Source organism: Aotus nancymaae, unplaced genomic scaffold (genome assembly GCF_030222135.1).
Source record: "Aotus nancymaae isolate 86718 unplaced genomic scaffold, 86718_ANA_hifiasm-v0.15.2.pri h1tg000053l, whole genome shotgun sequence".
Taxonomy (NCBI): Eukaryota; Metazoa; Chordata; class Mammalia; order Primates; family Aotidae; genus Aotus; species Aotus nancymaae.
This window is the reverse complement of record NW_026988467.1, coordinates 18,073,813-18,093,445: the sequence shown is the minus strand read 5'-3', so window position 1 is coordinate 18,093,445 and position 19,633 is coordinate 18,073,813. Positions and strand designations below refer to the sequence as shown.

Here is a 19,633-nt window from a genome sequence, read left to right as displayed (position 1 = left end):
TTACTGGATACCTGCAAGTCCAAACATCCTGTTCTCTTTTAAACTCCTCACAGGAGAAACAGGGAAAAGCTGTAGTTTTTTCCTTCCAGTCATATCGAGTGACACAAAAAAACACAAGCCTATCTGGGCCGAGCTGCTTGACTCTCTGATGTTTGGGAGCAGATCCGAGCAGCTAAGCAGGGTGGCGTTTCCTTTCCTGGATTAGGGCTGAGTCTTTGGGAACCAGACCACCCCTGAGACAGGAGGCTGCCCTGATGCCTCCCCAGGGCCTGGGCCTGCAGCGAAGCCCCTTCGTCCTGGGGAAGTGGGGCCCAGGGCTCACGTCTTCCCCGCCCCTCCTGCCTTCTTCCCTGCAGGTGAACTTCCACAGCTCCCGGAGTGGCCAGAGGTGCTGGGCTGCACGGACCCAGGTGGAGAAGCGGCTGGTGGTGCTGGTGGCACTTCTGGCGGCAGGACTGGTGGCCTGCTTGGCAGCACTGGGCATCCAGTACCAGACAAGTAGGTGCCTCTGTGTTACTTGGTGGGCTTGACTGACTCCTGCCCCCCGGCTCTGTCACCTTGAGCAAGGGAGGCTTCCCTGCTTAAGCCGGGACAGGCCTCTGAGGCCAAGGAGGGAGCCGGTCCCGGGGCGTCTGGGTGCTGAGATGGGCCAAGACCTGGGAAGTGGGCAGTGTGGGTGGTATAAAGGTCTCACACTTGAGTCCACATCCTAGTAACGTACTGGCTGTGACCTTGGACAAGGCACTTACTCTCTCAGCCCATGTCTTCTCGAATTTAAATGGGAAAACAGTGCCCAATTGGGGGATGGCTCTGGGACTAGAGATAACATATGTCACGTAGCTGACTTCTTCAGCGTTAGCTCTGGGTGCTGTTGCTGCTGGGATGTGGAGTAATTACACACACAGGCTGAAACCGTCCGCCGCCTCTAGTTCCAGTAAAGTAACAGTAGTGCCCTCTGTTTACTGAATTTGTTCCTCAGACCAAATACCGCACCCCTCGCTTCTCATTTCCTCCTCGAGACAGCCCTGTGAGGTGTGGTTACTTTTGGCCCCCTTTCCATATTAGGAAACTGAGGCACTGAGGTGGAGTGACTTGCTCAAGGTTACGTGGCTAATGGGGGATTGAGTGGGCGCTTGAATTCGGAGGTTGGAATTCACCCACAGGCTACTGGGCTCCAGCCCAGGCTCCACCTCCCTTTGTAATCCTGGTATGCTCCAGAGCACATTGGCACCCCCAGGAGAGCTGCCCTTCCGGGATCCAGCTGCCCTTTGTGTTCCTTGATAGGTGCCTTTGTCTGTCCCACTTTGAAAGGTGATACAGTTGCGCCCCTCTGATCCTGCTGTAAGGGCTGAGACTGGTTCTCTAGCCAACTGAGCTGATCCAGCCAGGTGCCTCACACAGAGTTGATGCTCAGTAAACACTTACAAAGTTGGAAAGGCTGGATCCAAGTTAGAAATGAGGATGGGGAATTAGCCAACTCCAGGATCCCTCAGTCCCCTGTGCCCCAGCATCTGTTCTTCTGATGGCAGATGGTTCACCTGGTTGAGCAGCCTCTGGGGCCTCTGCTCAGCGTCCACCCACTGACTCAGTCACTCACCCCATGGGAGAGATTAGGAGCGTTCACGGGATCTGGGAACCTCCCCTCCAGCCTGTGTTGAACCTTCCCTGCTCTGAAGTTGCTGGCCCTCGAGGGTGGCCACGCTGCGCTGGGGTGGGGAGGGGACTTGGGGCCTAGAAAAGAACAGGGACTTCATCTGAGTTGTTCTTCCATCCCTCCTGGATTAGGCACATAGGTATTCACTCATTCCACAAACATAGGTTGTACTTAAGAACTAATTGCTTGATTAGTTAACTGACTGTCTAATGGTTTATAGGTATTTTACCAAATGTGCCTGGCTCAGCAGGTGCTTAATGCATATTTGATTAATTAATGACTTGTTTTCAGGCCCTTAACCACGTGTGCTTAGCATAGTGCCTGTGCCATAGGTGTGCAGATAGTAAAATGAATAATGTTTGAATGAACAAAGGGGTAAGAAGGAAGATCAAGCTGGGAACAGCCTTTTTTTGCTGAGTGTGTGTGTTGTGTGCTTGTGTCCTAGTGTGTGTGTGTGTGCCCCTCCTCTACCAACAGGACACAAGCTCATTATCCTCTCCTGCCGCTGCCTTCTCGCCTCATCCTGAATCGGCTGTAGTTCAGAACCGCCTGCCAGTCAGTGTGGGCCCTGGCCAGCTCCATCTGCACAGCTCTTGGCTCAGAGCAGCGGGAGCAGGCCACACTCTGGCAGCCAGTGCTGCCCTGAGACTGTCCCTGGGAGTTCCCAAGATATGTCTTCACCGGAAACTGGGAAGTAGTCCCCAAGGGCCAGCTCCTGATGATCAGACCCAAGACATTTCTGTTGTTATTGCCCGGTGGGGCCCCTTGGGAGGAATCCTGCTTCTGCCTCTTGTGTCACTCTCAGGGTCTCAGAAGGGTTTTCTGCAGCCTGGACCTGGGAGAGGAGCATGCTTCCCCTGGAGTGGAGCTGGGCAGAGAATCAGGTGACCTCTGAGCCACCTGGGAAAGCAGTGGCCACCCCGGATATTGACAGTAACCTTGTTACCCAGGAACTGGTGCCCGTGCTGGCCGTGTCTGAGCAAACATCCAGCCAGTCAAAGCAAATCTTCTGGCCAGGTGCGGTGGCTCATGCCTGTAATCTTAGCACTTTGGGAGGCCGAGGTAGGCAGATCAGCTGAAGTCAAGAGTTCGAGACCAGCCTAACCAATATGGCAAAACCCTGTCTCTACTAAAAATACAAAAATTAGCCAGGCATGGTGGTGCACATCTAGGAGGCTGAGGCAGGAGAGTTGCTTGAACCTGGGAGGCGGAGATAGATTGCAGTGAGCCGAGATCACGCCACTGTACTCCAGCCTGGGCGACAGAGCAAGACTCTTTTTAAAATAAAATTTTAAAAAAATGCAAATCTTCTGATGATTGTGAAAGGCTAGCCTCTGGGAATGTCTGGGCACTTAGTACATTTTTACTACCTTTCTACTGCACTTCCCTTTCCAGAAACATGCTGGTGCTTCGCAAACAGAGGCAGCAAAACAAACAATACATTTTCCAAGAAGATATTTTAAAGAAAGCATCCTACACAGTTTTGAGACCAGGAACTCTCCAGATGAGTGTCTGTAAATTAAATCTAGGATCTGTTCCTGCCTTCTCAATTGATCGTGCATGTCCCAAAGGAAAGAAATGTTTGCTGCCTCTGCAGGTGGTAAACAAGTGCTGAATAAGGTCTTTCATTCATTTGATTGTTCATTCAAAACACGTATTGAGGCCAGGTGTGGTGGCTTATGCCTGTAGTGCCAGCACTTTGGGAGGCTGAGGTGGGTGGATCACCTGAGGTCAAGAGTTCAAGACCAACCTGGCCCACAAGGTGAAACCTCACCTCTACTAAAAATACAAAATTTAGTCAGGTATGTTGGCAGGTTCCTGTAATCCCAGCTACTAGGGAGGCTGAGGCAGGCGAATCACTTGAACCCAGGAGGTGGAGGTTGCAGTGAGCCAAGATTGCACCATTGCACTCCAGCCTGGGCAAGAGAGCAAAAACACTGTCTCAAAAAAAAAGCACTTACTGAACAGCTGCTAGTTGCCAAATACAATGCTAGGCAATGGAAATATAAAAGCATGTAGGATACTGACCTGCCTTCAAGTTCACATTCTACTAGGAGAGGTGGACAAGGAGCTGGCTATGACATAGCACAGTCTGTGCTAGAATTGCAGGCACCCAGTCCACTGAGGGACACAGAAGGGAGGAGGTCTGGGAAGGTTTCCCTAAGGAGATGGGGCCTTAGATGAGGGGGCCTGGAAACCATTAAGTCATCAAAATGTATGAAGCACCTCCTGGGCCAGGAATATTTCATGCAGTTTCTGTAAACCATTGAATAGTTAAATCATAAGGCCATTGCTGCTTAAGCACCTTGCAGGTTCCTGCCCAGTGTCCAGCAAAATAGCCACTTAGTGAAGAACTCAAACCTCTGAGACTGACTTTTTTTTTTTTTGAGATGGAGTCTCACTCTTGTCACCCAGGCTGGAGTTCAGTGGTGCGATCTCGGCTCACTGCAACCTCCATCTCCTGGGTTCAAAAGATTCTCCTGCCTCAGCCTCCCAAGTAGCTGGGATTACAGGCACCTGCCATCATGCCAGGCTAATTTTTGTATTTGTAGTAGAGACAGGGTTCCATCATGTTGGCGAGGCTGGTCTTGAACTCCTGACCTCGGCTGATCCACCCACCTCGGCCTCCCAAAGTACTGGGATTACAGGTTTGAGCCACTGTGCCTGGCCTCTGAGACTGACTTCTGGGAGTAGCTTCTTGCTTTGTTTTTAAGTCCCTGTATGATAACAGCAAAAACCTTAATCAGTTAATCAGTCTGTCTCTGTCTCACACATGGACACATACACAGAGATTCTGACGTGTCTTCCTGCGTTAGGCTCACTCTCTCAGCCTGTCTCCTGGGCATCTCCACCAGCCGAGATACTGTAAAGTTTTCCTTCCTGTGGTTTGATGTATGAAAACAATAGGTATTCTTTTCCTTCTCCAAATACGGATTTATACCATAATACTCAACAGGCTCTTTCAGCCTACATAGACATTCTCTCCTGCCCCATAAAGATTCTGGTGCACCCCCACCCCAAGTTTGGGAGCAGAGCATGCAACTGTAATTAAGATGATTTGATTTAGAGATATTTAAAATGGCACCATCACCCCCCCCCCATTTTCTTTCTCTGTTTTCATGTGTAATTGCTCCATAATTTTTTTATGGCACACCTCTCGGCTGTGAACGATAATTTTTAATTGTTGTGTAATTATCTCAAAGTCAGAGCACCCTGATTTTCCTGCTGTTGTGCAGCTGTGCTGAGCCCTTTGTCAGCCACCCATCTGAAGGACATTGTGTTTGTCATCAGATGTTAATAAGCCCACAAGTGAACCCCTGCCCACTGGCCTTATGTTCATGAGTGAGATGAACACTGTCCCTGCTGGCCTGTGCGTTCTTTACTGTTCTCTAAACACTGGCCTGGAACTTCAGACCCTGAGACTTGAGGAAGCTGAGCCGCCATGCCCAGCCATGGCCATCATCACTGTGAAATTGGTCTTACCTTTCTTCCTAACTTTTAGATAGAGAAACTGAGGCATGGAGAGATGAGGTCACTTGCCCAAAATCCCCACTGGCAGAAGGAGAAAGCTGAATTGAACCCAGGTCTAGCAGCCTCCAACCCTGCCTCACTGCCTCCCTGTGCGGTGGGGAAACGGATCTCAGCAGTCAGGCCACACCAGCCCCTGGTATGACCGGCAAAGAGGTGGAGAAGGAAAGCAGAAAAGCACAGCCTTGGCATGGCTGGACTAAGACAGGCCTGGGCCCAGCTCTCAGCCGTCCGCCCTCCCACACAGCTACGTGGCCTTGTCCCGTTCATTCCCTCAGTTTCCTCATCTTTAACCAGGAACATGGTGGCTGTAATGAGTAAATGAGATCCTGAATGTGTGCCAAGGGCCCGGTGCAGGGCCACGTTCAGTGAAGTCCCTTTGGTCGTCAGCACAGCCTGGGTGGATGGACGATTGGGCTGGGCCTGTGATTCTCGGGCCTGCACAGCCAGCTTCGTTTTGCTGCTGTAGGCCAGGCCTCTGCGAAGGCCACCCAGGCTTTGGGTCCTTTGGGAGAGCTCAGCCCCCAACCCTGAGGCAGGGATCTGGTCCTTTCCTCTTGCCTCTGGCAAACCAGTCTCTTAGGGTTGTTCAGCCTTTGGGTTTTTGAGAATTCCTTGAGGTCACTCACTCTCCCGCTTGTAGGCAGGAGTGAGTTTTCATGTTTCCTCCTTTTATTCCTAATAGGCATTCCTTCTTCCTGTGCCCTGTCACTCATGTTGTCAGCATCACCCTCTTGGCACATAGTAAACGTTCGGTTTATTTTTGTAGAAAGGGCAGACATTTCTCCTACTGTTCCCTTTTGATTTTTGCGTATATCTCCAACTGAATTGTTAGCTCCTGGATTAAAGGACTCTGCCTTTTTATGCCCAGTACCCAGTACTCCACACACACACATGCATGGGCACACACTTGCACACAGGCACACACACGCGCACACACATGCACTCCATCCTCAGCAAAGAACCTGGAAGGTAGTCATTATCTTGCTGAATAAATGAATGCATGCATGAATGAATAAATTTGTTGAGCGTCAAGGAATAATGAAGAGTCAATGAATATTTATGGAGGGAAAGGTTGATTAAGAGAAACACCTGGGTTCTGGGGACCTTTTAGCCATAGGAGGGATTTTAGACAGCTGAGTAGAAGCCTTGTGTTATAAGCCAGCAAATTGTAAATGGGTGGAAATCATTTCTCTGCAGGGGTCTAGTGACTGTCTAATTCCAAATCTGTGTGGTCAGGGCCAGGGTGGGACATGTGTCCCCTGGTCTCCAAGCCACCTTCTATGCCCTCCCTGCCTCTTTCCTGCCTGCCTTTCACTGACTCTTGTCCTTGACCCCTCCAGGATCCCCCTCTGTGTGCCTGAGCGAAGCCTGTGTCTCAGTGACCAGCTCTATCTTGAGCTCCATGGACCCCACAGTGGACCCCTGCCAGGACTTCTTCAGCTATGCCTGTGGGGGCTGGATCAAGGCCAACCCAGTCCCTGATGGCCATTCACGCTGGGGGACCTTCAGCACCCTCTGGGAACACAACCAGGCGATCATCAAGCACCTCCTCGGTAAGCACCCAGCATGGAGACCAGTGAATGGGCCACAGAGAGGAGCTGTCAGCTGGATCTTCCCAGCCGCTCCTGGTTAAAGGAGGAGCTTGGCAGAACGGGCGTGGTGGCTCATGCCGATAATCCCAGCACTTTGAGAGGCCAAGTTGGGGGTGGATCACTTGAGGCCAAGAGTTCAAGATCAGCCTGGCCAACATGGCAAAACTCTGTCTCTACTAAAAGTACAAAAATTAGCTAGGCGTGGTGGCATGCACCTGTAGTCCCAACTATTCAGGAGGCTGAGGCAGGAGAATCACTTGAACCTGGGAGGCGGAGGTTGCAGTGAGCCGAGATCATGCCACTGCACTCCAGCCTGGGCAACAGAGTCAGACTCTGTCTCAAAAAAATAAATAAAATAAATAAAAATTAAAAAAAGAGGAGCTTGGCAGAATAGAAGATCCCAGACTTGGGAGTAGGTGAAACTGGGTTGGAATGTCTGCCCTCACTCGTCGTATGATCCTGAGTAAGTCACATACCTCTGAACCTCAGTTTCTTCATCTGTAAAATAAGACTCATAAGACCCAAGCTGCAGAGTTTTGAGAACTAGAGAGCACACGTGTAAAGCATTAGCAATGTGTGTGTGGCACGTAGGGTGCGCATCAGAACTGGGGCTGTGGTCGTTGCTTTTGTGGCTTCAAGTTTGGCAAAGCTTTTGACTAGTGTTGACTGTGAGTTTTGAAAGTTGTGAGCAAAAGGGATCGAGGCTGAACAGACTAGATCAGATTCTAGGGTTGTGATCCAGTGTAAGTTCTAGCAACAGCTTATCAGAGAGTTAGTTATTCAGTGAGGCGGGAATCATCCTTGGCCTCACGGTGATCAGGCTTGCATGATAAGCCGTCTGGTCAGAGTTCTCTTTGTATTTCACTAGGCCTTCGGCACCTCTAGTTCACCCCCATGTTGATGGTTTTATCCTCAGATTAGAGTCCCACGTCTGTCTTGTTTGCAGCTGTATCCCTAGTTAATATTTGTTGAATTCCCATCTGCCCACTAGGCTCCTCCTCCAGTATGAAATCACAACACCCACACTGTACCACAGAGCCACTAACCTGAACCCTCCACAGCTGAGACTGTGGCCATCTCCCTCTCCTGCTGTCCCCTGCTCCATCCTGGGACCCTTAATGCTGGGAGAGGCTGGATTCTGAAAAGCCAGTCAATTTTGCCATCAACAACAGAACTTAGATCCGACAAATTCTTATTTTTTTAAAAAAACCTTTAAGATATTTAAAGGTAGGTACAATAGAAGATGCCCAAAAGGGGACAAATCTTCTCAAAGGGACAGAAAGCTTAAGATTCTAAATGGACAATTACCAATTTAAGGCAACTCAGTCTTTTAGATTACAGGGAAAGTAGACAAACCAGGTGAAAGACACCTTTGCTTTCTTTCCTGCCCCAGCCCCACAGGGTAGAGCCACTGCTAGGTAAGACATACCCGCCCTTTCTCCCTGTCCCCTACAGCTCCTGAAGCAGTAGCAGCCGCCTTTGGCCCGACTCCCCGAGGATGAGAGCAGGGTGGTGTGTATTGAGGTGGAGTTGAGGCTCAGTATGTCTGAAGCAGCATGTCCGAAGCAGCAAAGCCCCAGCCTGAGATGTCCCCCTGCCTGCCTTATGCCACCAAAGTGCCCTTGAAAGGGGATGATGCAGCCTTTCATTTTAGAACTAGATGCTTAAAAGGCAAACATGTTTGTCATTGCAAGACTGGAAATCGAGGACGTCCCTTCTCCAGCGCCTGACGTCACAGCCGGGGGCTTGGCAGGGCCCATAGTCCAGGTAGTGTAACAACGTGGGTTGGTCCCTCTGCTTCAGAGTCACCAGGACCTGGGTTCAAATCCTGACTCTGCCACTTACTACGAGGTCTTGGGTCAATTACATAACCTCCCTGGCTTGTTTTCTCATTAGTACAGTGGGAACTAGGCCTCCTCTGAATTTTGAAAATTAAATGGAAAATACATTTAAATGTATTTAAACCATGCCTAGGCCTGGCATGTGGTGTTTGTATTGATGTTACTGTTACTATTCAACCTTGACCTTTACACAGCACTTGATAGGTTACAGAGCTGTTTAGTAAGTGCCATCCCATTGGATCCTGCAGGGTGGAAGCTGGGAAGGTGTGGTTCACTCCATTGGTAGATAAGGAAAGCGAGATCTGGAGAGGTTCTCGTGATAGGCTGGTGAGTGGCAGAGCTGGAACTTCCCTGACGCCTGGTCACGTGCTCTTTCCCCTGTCCCACACCACCTCCTTCAGGTACAAGGGACAGACATAGCCCCCTTTCCACAGTGTCTGCAGGAACCTTCAGGGAGTGCAGAGCCTGGGGGCCTGAAGGAGGGAGAGACACTGATGTCCACCACGTGCTGTGCACTGTACCAGGCTCTTTAGAGCCACTGCCTCCTTACCCCTCACAACCCGACTTCGGGATTGTCGTTCCCATTTTATAGATGCAGAAGCTGTGGCTCCCAGAAGTTAAGTGACTTTGTCAAGGACATACTGCCAGTCCAAAATGGAGAGGAGCTCACGCTCTGGGGAGCAGTTAGCATTTAGAGGGGAGGAGGCAGGAGGGTGGACAGGCCCTCTAACTTCCCAGTTAGGTCTAGAATGGGCCCTTGGGTATCGTGTGGGTTCTGATCACACTGGTTCTGGGGCTGACTCTCATCAAGAGAGCCTTAGGTGTGGGCCAAGATTGAGTCCATCCCCACTGTCCCTGAGGGTCAAGCCGTGGGTGGGGAGCTGCACCAAATGGGGCATGGAACAGCCAGAATCATGCATTTAACCCTGACTCCAAGGCCAGGGTCTGGTGATACCAGGAGGCCAGACCGCAGGGTTTTCAAGTCAAGCAGTCCTGGTGTTCTAGCTGCTTATCACCCGTGTGGCCTTGGAAAAGTGACCTGGCTTCTCTCCTACTTAGTTTCATTATCTGTACAATAGGGATAATGATGCCTCCTAACACATCCGGTTACTGTGAGTATTGACTTGCCTGGGATGGTTCAAAGTGCTCAGCTCAGAGCCTGACACCTAACAGGTGCTCAGCAAGGCACAGCTGCCCTCCTAGTGGTGTTAGGTGAGTTTCAACCCAGACTTCTTACCAACAAGCTGTATGACTGCAGAGCGGTCACCCAGATTTCTAGGTCCTCGGCTCATCAGCTATAGAGTGGGAGCTAACTCAAACTCAGATCATTAGTAGGGCTGCTCTAACGGTTAATTGGGTAGTCAAAGAGCAGGGTCATTGTTGCTTATTTATGTCTTAGAGAAGCACTGGTGTGGGCCCAGTTGTCAGGAAGGAGGCGCAGAGTAGTGATGACACACTGAGTATTTCATTTATTATTTCTTTGAATTGTCATGGTGAACTCATGGAGTAGGCTGTATTTGCCCATTTTACAGATGAGACTCATGAATATGAAGGAAATGTATTTCCCAGGAAAGGGTGAGGCTGGGATTAGACCCAGAGCTGTAAGGCCTCGAAGCCTATGTTCTTTCTCTACTCACTCCACTGTCAGATTCACCAGGGAGAGACCCTGGGTTGGCACTGCTTGCAGGGAGAGCAGCCAAGAAGCGTGGTTTGCCTGCCTCCTTTCCCCAGTGGCTGCTTTCCTGAGCACTCAGGCCAGGCCAGCCGAGCCCCAGCCCAGGTCTGATGAACACAGAAGCTGGGGTCACCCCATGTCATACTGACCGGGGGCTTCCCCAGAAGGTCCTGTCCTGGGGTCCCCTCCCCTGAGGCTCACTCCTTAGAACTAGTCTGGAAACAGCCCCCTCACCTGTGGGCCTTGATACCTGGGGTTTTCATACATGGAAACTCCTGAAGGGGCAGATGGCAGGTGAGTGGGTGACAAAAAAATGCAGGCTTGTGGGCCAGTGCATTCTTGAGCTTAAGGCCAGGCTGGGTTCAGCCTCTCCAAGACAAAGGGGTCAGCCAGCAGGCCTTGGAAGAGAGCCAGAGCTGATGGGCATGGGAACAAGCCGGGGGTGCCCAGGTCACTCCAACCTGCTGAGGGGAGGGCTTCCCTCTAGGCAGAGAGGGGAAGAGGGCCATTCAGAGCGTCAGTGTGGATTGCATCAGCCCGTCCGGCAAGATAGCTGTTACCATCTGCTTGTGTGACCTTGGGCAAGCCATGCATTTCTCTGCCAGGTGAATTCATGCTAGCCCCCTCAGAGGAAATCAAGGCAGATCTGTAGCAGGTGGGCCGAACTAGGCCACGTGCCACTGTGGTATGACCTGGCAGTCTTCCAGCTGGGCATGGTGACCTCAGCTGCAGGACACACGGATGCCTCGTACCACACTCTGCCACTCCCCCAAGTGGCCAACATGGGTTGGCCTTGTAGGTTTTGAAGAGACGAGAGTGGGTGGCCTCACTTCCTCAGAAGAAGGAAACAGCCAGGCCCTTCCACGCTTAGACTTGGCCCTGTGTTGGGCTTTCCAACTGCACTTGTAGCTCAGATTATTCCACCTGCTAGAGTGCCTACACCACCCCCTCCAAAGCCTCCAAGACTTTTCCCAAACCTGCTTCCTCCATTGCCTTCCATGGCTACCAAAGGGTCTCTCTAGACTTGAGCTACAATTACATTGTGTGTACCTGTCATGTTGGCTTTGCTATATTTTATACTATAAGATGAATGCATACAAAAAAAATCAGTGTATGCTTATTGTGACAATTCAAGCAACACAGATTCCAAAAAGGAAAAACTAGCAGTCTGCCTTCCTTCTACCCCAACACCAGTCTCCCTGGGAAGTACACATAAAATATTCCAATAGCATTAAATGTGTCCATGTCAGGGATTTGGCAGTTAATCGTGTCACCCTGTGACATCTCTCATATTTTCATTTTGACATGTTTTCCCAGTATCTGCTGTCTAATTGAGTTTCATCTTCCTGTGCATATTGGAAGGAAGCATCTGTGGACAGGATCTGCATTACAAATGCTTTCTATCCAGCATGGTGTCTACAGGAATGGGTGCTGCCAACCTGTTTGGGGAATGGTTACATGGACTGATTGATTCTTAGTCTGTTTGTGCTAGCATAACAAAATACTACAGAGTGGATGATACGGTGTGGCTGTGCCCCCACCTAAATCTCATCTTGAATTATAACTCCCACAATTGCCACATTTTGTGGGAAGAACCCGGTGGGAGGTAACTGAATCATGGGGGTGGGTCTTTCCCGTGCTGTTCTTGTGATAGTGAATAAGTCTCACAAGATGTGATGGTTTTAAAAAGGGGAGTTCCCCTGCACAGCCTCTCTCTCTCTGCCTGTTGGCATCCATGTAAGATGTGACTTGCTCCTTCTTGCCTTCCACCATGATTGTGAGGCCTCCCCAGCCATGTGGAACTGTGAGTCCATTAAACCTCTTTCTTTTGTAAATTGCCCAGTCTTGGGTATGTCTTTATCAGAACCATGAAAACAGAGACTCCTACACTGGATAATTTATGAACAACAGGAATTTATTTCTCACTGTTCTGGAGGCTGTGAAGTCTGAGATCGAGGCACAGGCTCGTTCACTGTCTCTGTTAAGGGTTGCTCTCTGCTTCCGAGATGGCAGCATGAACTGTGTCCTCACGTGGCATAAGAGACAGAAGGGGGGGAACTGGCCCCCTCAAGCCCTTTCGTAAGACACTAATCCATTCATGAGGGCAGACCCCTCATGGCCTCATCACTTCCTAAAGGCCCCACCTCTTAAAGCTGTTGCATTGAGGATTAAGTTTCAACATTAATTTTGGAGGGGACATAGACATTCGAATTATAGCATTGATTCAATGATGTGAGGATGGGAGGGAGTGTCCAGGGCTTCTTAGGGGCAGCTGGGCTGCTTCGGGTTTATCTCTGGTTTTCTGAGTCAACCTGCCAGAAAGGATGGGAAAGCAGAAAAGGCTTAGACTCCAGTCCTGGCCTGAGCCACTCTTGCGACCTTGGACGAGTTACCCAACCTCTTGCCTCTAAATGGAGTGTGATAACAGCCACTGTGGAAATCATTAGGGCAAGATGCATGCACATCCATGCCTGTGCCTATCTACAGAGGAGGCAGTTCACTTTCTCAGGAAGGCTTGTAAGCTTTGCCTTGGTAGGCCAGTTTCTTCACCTCCCTGGGCCTCATTTTCCTTGTCTCTGAAATGGGATGTGATATCCCTTCAGGGGACCAGGGTGGCCTGCCATAGACACGGTGCATGATGGTGGTGGAATTATTCATGTTCTACAGAGCAAGGCGCCTCCTTTATCAGCACCCCTTTCCCCCCCAGCACAGGATGGGGCTCCTCAGGCCTGTGACTGTCTGAATGGAGCCTGGTTTTATCTAAAACAAACACTGGTCCTACCCTGATGTGGAGTCAGAGCCTCACCGGCTCCTGGCCAGATGGTCCCACTGCAGCAAGGGAGGCCACACGATTCCCAGACACCTCTATCCCCGCAGCGTGCGGGGGATTCCCAGACACCCCTATCGCCCCACAGCTCTGCCTGCCTGGGCGTTCGTTTCCTCCCTGAGGAGTGATGTGGAGAGGGCATTCCAATGAAAACTCCCAGAGGAAGAACTGACTAATGAAATGGTGTTCTGTCTTTGTCTCTCGGACTTTGGGGTAGGGACTGAGGAAGCTTCTGAAACTCAGGGCCCCTGGAAGGAAGTACCCAGGCAGTGTGGAGCTCTGTTGTCTGGCCCTAGGCTGCCAAAAGATCTCAATACCACTGGAGCCACGGAAGAGCCACCATCTCCAAATTGTGCCCTCAGCACAGTGCCAGGAGCCGCACTGTTGGGTGTTGGCTTCCTTGCCTCCGTGAAATCTTCTGGGAAGTAAACGTGAGCCAGGGATGTCTTAAAGGAGACGGAGCATCAAGCCCCGCTCTTGCTGAGTCAGTGACAGCTCTGAAAGGGGGATAGGACCAGCCTGGGGCTAGTCTGAGAAACGATACAGAGACAACAGCACCCTGAATGAGGGGCTATGGAGGGTTCACACAGTCCTGGAGACCTTTTTCTTAAAGTTCTGTGTCTGCTTTCAGTTTGGTGGTTTTTTGTTTTTTGGGTTTTTTTTATTTGTTTGTTTTTTGAGACCAAGTCTTGCGCTGTTCCCCAGGCTGGAGTACAATGGCATGATCTCGGCTCACTACAACCTCCACCTCCCGGGTTCAGGTGATTCTTGTGCCTCAGCCTCGTGAGTAGCTGGGATTACAGGCGCCCACCACCATGCCCAAATAATTTTTTTATTTTTAGTAGAGACGGGGTTTCACCACATTGGCCAGGCTGGTCTCAAACTCCTGACCTCAAGTGATCTTCCCACCTCGACCTCCTAAAGTGCGGGATTACAAACCTGAGCCACTCATTTCACTTCGAAACACAGCCACCTCCCTCCCGCAGGCTGGAGTGCTATCTTTCTGTTGTTCATTGTTTTATTCAATCACCAATTATGCATCAGACACTCTGTGTGCCAGGCATTGCTCAGGGCTGGGGATTATGTCAGGAATAAGACAGTCTTTTCTTGTGGAATTTACATTCCAGCAGGGAAGACAGACAATAAACAAATAAATGACTAAATACATCATAGGGCTATAAAGAGTAAGGGCTCAAAACAATCAAGTAGGGGGTGGGGCCAGAGAGGGAAGAGGCCATTGTAGCTGCAGCGATCCAGAAGGGATGGGCTTTCTGAAGAGGGAGGTCTGCGCTTGAGTTAAGGAGAGAAGAGGCCACCCGGCCATGGGGAGAAGAGTGTGGGGCAGGAGCTAGAGACAGGCGGGAGCGCAGACCCCGTCACCCAGGGTGGTGGTTCTCAACCTGCAGTTATCATTACCCCTCCATGAAATTTTAATTCCAGAGGTACCCTGTGTGTCTACTGCTATTCTTAGTCCTTATATACAATAAAAAGAGTAAGATGCTTTGTCTTGCAAGAATAAATCCTTGGGGGCAGCATTGCCCCTATTGGGGATGCATGATATAGGGCCCTATGGGCAATTTAAGGAATTGGGGCTGGGTGTGGTAGTTCGTGCCTGTAATCCCAGCACTTTGGGAGGTCAAGGCAGGTGGACTGCCTGAGGTCGGGAGTTCAAGACCAGCCTGGCCAACATGGTAAAACCCTGTCTCTACTAAAAATACAAAAATTAGCTGGGCATGGTGGAGGATGCCTGTAATCCCAGCTACTCGGGAGGCTGAGGCAGGAGAATCGCTTGAACCCGGGGGGCGGAGGTTGCAGTGAGACAAGATCACACCACTGCACTCCAGCCTGAGAGACAGAGCGAGACTCTGTGACAAGAAGAAAAAGAAAAGGAATTGGCATATTCCAGTGCCTATTTCGTCTAAAAGGAGTTCAAGACAGCTCCCTCTACAGACTGCCCTGACCAGGCCTCCACTTGGGTGTCTCATAGAGTCTCAAACATGAGTGTCTGGAGCTGAGCTTTAGGCGGTAGCTGTGTGCACTTAAGCTCTTCCTAAGCCTGCTCCTCATCCTCAGCCTGCTGTTCTGCAGTAACAGCAGCTTCTCACTCAGGCCAAGGAAACTTGGCTCCATTCTTGGCTCTCCTTTCTCTCAAACACTTCTAGCCCCGTTTTCTGCTGCCATGCTGGCCAGGTGCCCATCTTCACTCACCTAGTTCCCTGTAGCAGCCTCCCGCCTGGCATCCTCACTTGGGCTCTTGTCCCCTGGAGCCTGCAGGACAGTAGGTGCCCCCTGAATGAGGAAGAGAAAGAGGAGGCGGGAGAGTGTGCTGTGGGTTGTCCCCGTGGGCTCCGGGAACCACAGGGAGGAAGAGGAACCGTACCTTCTACCAAGGCTCCTGCCCTGGCCAGCATCGGCAGTGGGGATACGGATGACACGCGTGGAGGGTGCGCGGACACCAGCTCCTGGCGGGGCCTCCTCATCTGTCCACTCCTGGCCCGCCTGCCTGATTTCTTTTTAAAAAAGTGAAATCTTAGGTGGACACCCAGCCTCATCACCCCCTCATCCTCCAGGTGTCGTGTCCTTCCTCACCAGAAAGAGTCTGGGCTCTGTTCTTGCAGCCACTCCTGTTGCTGGGGGCCTGCTGGGTCCCTGTCCAGGGCTGCAGAGACCACTGACACATGGAATGGGGGAGAGGCAGCTCAAGCACAGCCCTGCTTCTGCTGCACGTTGGGTTCATCCTTCAGCCCGCAGCTCGAGCCCGGCTTCCTCGGGGCCGTGCTTGGCCTCCCTGGTCTCCCACCCTCCCCTGAAGGCCTCTGGGGTGTTCTCAAGAGTTCACCCCGGGCGTAATCAGATGCTCCTGCAAGTCCTTGGCTGCCGTCTGCCTCACTCAACAGACTGCAAGCCTCACGTGGACAGGCCTCCAGCTGTGTTGCCCACTATCCTCCGTACCCAGCCTGGCGGCTGCTAGACAAAAAGAACTTTGTAAACAATGTGGGAAAGTTTTGTAAATAGTGTGGCACCCAGGTGGTGGAGGCCAAAGGAATAAACTTTGAACCTGGTCTGGGGCAGCCTCAGTGAAGGAGCAGGGAGGCCGTGATGGAAGGATATACTCCTTCTCCCTCCCGGTGATAATTCGGGGCTTGTGGACTGGTGGTAGGAAAATGCCTCAGAACTCCTGTGATAAGCAGAGCCAGGCTGCTCCTGGGAGCCATTCTTTAGGCCTCTTATCTTCGTGGCCTTGGGGGAGGGAGATGCCAGGCTTGCTCATGGCCAGAGCACACAGAGTGCCTTCCCCAGTGCTGGCCCTGGCATTCCAGGGGTATGACTGGAGCCAGATGTGGCTGGTGAGACGCTGCATCTGGGGCCTCTGGTGCCTGGCGAGTAACGAGTAACGAAGATTCTCCTGCTTTCTCTTCCAAGAGCTTCACTGGGAGTGTTGCCATAGGAACGAGGCCCGTGGGAGGGGCGAGGCACTCCCCTTTTGCTCTCCCTGATCCTCTGCATCCCAGCTCCCCTGTTTCCGTCCTCCCCATCTTCTCGGTGCTGGTGCTGCCATGGGGCCTGGGGGACACGCAGGTGTTTCCAGCACTTGACAACTCAGTAGCTTGTGGTCTCTAGGGCTGTGTGAACCCTCTGCAGCCCCTCATTCAGGCCCCTGACCCTGTCTCTCAAGGGGCTCTCTTGTCTCTGTATCTTCCTTCAGACCAGCTCCAGGCTGATCCCATCCCCCTGACTTCAGCAAGACCAGGGCTGATGCTCTGACCAGTGAAAGCTGTGGTGCTATTTATGGTGAGGATCCGGAGGCAGGGAGCTCTTGGGTGAAGCTGGGAAAGCTGATGAAAGACTGGCCGGAAAGTGACTGGTGTCCTTTGCTCCAAGTGGCTATGCCAGGCAGCTTTCTTTTCTCCATGCAGCCAGCCCGCCCGCCCTTTCATGCATCCCTGCTTGTCCCCACACTGTCCTGTCCTGCTCCCCGCAACCCAGTGCCCTCTCCCCTCCCTTCTACCTGGTGAATGACTTTGTATTTCAGAACCAGCTCCAATGGAACGCCCTCTGGAGCCCCCCTTCTCCCCATCCCTCCAAAGGGAGTGATTTTCTCGTGTTCCGCAGCCACGTGTGTTGTTCATAGCACTGTCGTGTCTTGCGGTCATTTCTTTGAGTTTCTGCAGGGTGCCAGGCACAGGGCTGGGCTCTCAATTTTACAGGCATAAAGAAGACCTGCTTCCTGTCCCAAGGAACTCACGGTCTAATGATGGACACAAGTATGGAGTGCGGTGAGGGCCTTTGGGAATGAACGTCTCAGGATAGGCTTCATTGAAAAGATGGCCCTGTAGAGGCCTTGATGTTGAGTAGGGTTATTTATTTATTTATTTATTGAGATGGAGTCTCACTCTGTCACCTAGGCTGGAGTGCAGTGGCACGATCTCGGCTCACTGGAACCTTCACCTCCTGGGTTCAAGCGATTCTTCCACCCCAGCCTCCCGAGTAGCTGGGATTGCAGGCACTCACCTTCATGCCTGGCTAATTTTTGTATTTTTGTAGAGATGGAGTTTCACCATGTTGGCCAGGCTGATCTTGAACTCCTGACCTGAGGTGATCTGCTCACTTCAGCCTCCCAAACTGCTGGGATTACAGGCGTGAGTCTCTGTGCCCAGCCGAGGTTGAGTAGGGTTTTAACAGGGTCCCATGCAGAAGCTCCTTGGGGACAGGGATGTTTTCTCTCGTGTCCCACAGCTTGCACAGGGCCTAGTGTAGGGTAAATGTCTAGTATCTGGTCAGCAGGTGGATGGATACAGTTCTGCCAAGAAAGCCTTTGTGGAGGAGCTGGGGTTTGAGGGATCTTTGAAGGAGGCAAGGGAAGGGGCTTCAGGGTCAGAGAGAAATGAACATGAAATGAAAAATGGCCAGAGTAGTGAGGAGTGTCCCAGAGGGAGCAAGAGGGACGGATGGAATTGAGGGGTTTGGAGAATCCAGCATGGTCTGGAATAGGGTTCTTAGAAGGCTCAGGCACAGAACCCCAGTACATAGTAGGTCATTGTGGACCTGAGCAGCAGGATGCAGTCATCTTCACCAGGTGCAGACAGGAGCGCCCCGTGCTGTGCACCCACCGGAGCACTGCCTTCAGCTGGTGGCATCTGGACCAGGGCACTGAGGTGAGGGAGAAGGGAACGGCATCTCGGGGGTGTCCAGGGTAAGGTCTGTGAAGCCACTGCAGGAGGGAGATGCTGCTTGATGGAGTTGGCAATGGCGGTGGAAAACAGCCCTCAGAGCTGACTGTGAAGTCGACTGGTAAACATGCCCAGCCCCTCTAAGGAGGACGCGAAAAGTAAATTCATAATGAATAAGCCTTTTGAGTTTCTATCCAGCTTCAGTCTTTATCACAAGAAAGGTCATCTGGGATCTGAAAACCAAAACAGGCCTCTGTCCCATGCACCAGGCAAGGGCATTTGTACATGTTATCTGCGGGGAAGCACACTGTCCTGCTGGTGGGCATGCGCGGCCAACCCGGCAACGTCTATGAACCCAACTGGCAAAGGGAGAGGAACGTGGTAGACTATTTTTCTTTGCAGTCAGCAAAATTTCCAGAGTGCTTCCAGCTTGCCAGGCTCTGCCCAGGGGCCCTCACATACCCGCGGTGATGGCGTTCCTCACCACCACCCCAACAGGCAGATGTCAGCGCTCCTTTGCAGCTGAGATCACCAAGGCTCCGAAAAAAGGGACTTCCCTAAGGCCACCCAGTGGGCAAGTGGGGGGCCACATTGCAAACTCCACTGTCTGTTGTTCCAGAAAACTCCACAGCCAGCGTGAGCGAGGCAGAGAAAAAGGCACAAGTGTACTACCGTGCGTGCATGAACGAGACCACGATCGAGGAGCTCAGGGCCAAACCTCTAATGGAGCTGATTGAGAGGGTGAGTCCCTCGGGCAGACTCTCTTCCCAGCCCCGGCCCACGCCACCTGCCTGCCCCCTGGCTTCCACTGCAGCCCTCTGGTATCACTGAGCTATGTCACACCTCCAGCCGGTAGCACGGAGAGAGACAGTGAGAAAGAGAGAGCGTGTGTGAGTGTGAGCGCATCGCATGGCTGCGTGGGTGGAATGTCTGCGCATGTATTTGTGTGAGGGTGTGTGTCAACATTTGCTGTGGATGTCTGTCATCTGTCTGTGTGTCTCTGTGCATCTGTGTATGGGACAGGGGCCATGATTAGAGGGAAAATATTCCTCCACGTGGCTGCTGCTTTTTCTCAGGAGTTATGTTTGTGTGTGTGGAGGGGTGTGTGCCTATTCCAGAAAGACCCACAGAGAGTCCGGCCCAGAATCAGAGCCCTCCCTGTAAGGAGGGACCAGGCCACGCTCCTATACCTGCTTACTCCTGAGCGGGGGGAAATCTTTCTTCCTGGGCACCTGCCAGTGGGTCCTGAGCAGACTCCGAGGCTTCCTGGTGCAGACAGAAGGTGTCTGTGGATGTTTTCTGCCTGCCTCATGCTCCAGGGATGGCCCTGCCTCTTAGCTTG

The 19,633-nt window shown here is 51.7% G+C and overlaps 1 protein-coding gene across 3 annotated transcripts in view; it reads left to right on the top strand.

Moving 5' to 3' along the window:
* ECE1 (endothelin converting enzyme 1) overlaps positions 1-19,633 on the top strand; it is a 131,503-nt gene that overhangs the window by 66,972 nt on the left and 44,898 nt on the right. For all 3 annotated transcript variants that reach the window (XM_021668296.2, XM_064363415.1, XM_064363414.1), the window contains 3 exons: positions 357-498; positions 6,526-6,738; positions 18,911-19,032. In XM_021668296.2, coding sequence (XP_021523971.2) covers positions 357-498; positions 6,526-6,738; positions 18,911-19,032 — 477 coding nt within the window. The remainder of the gene's footprint in view (positions 1-356; positions 499-6,525; positions 6,739-18,910; positions 19,033-19,633) is intronic.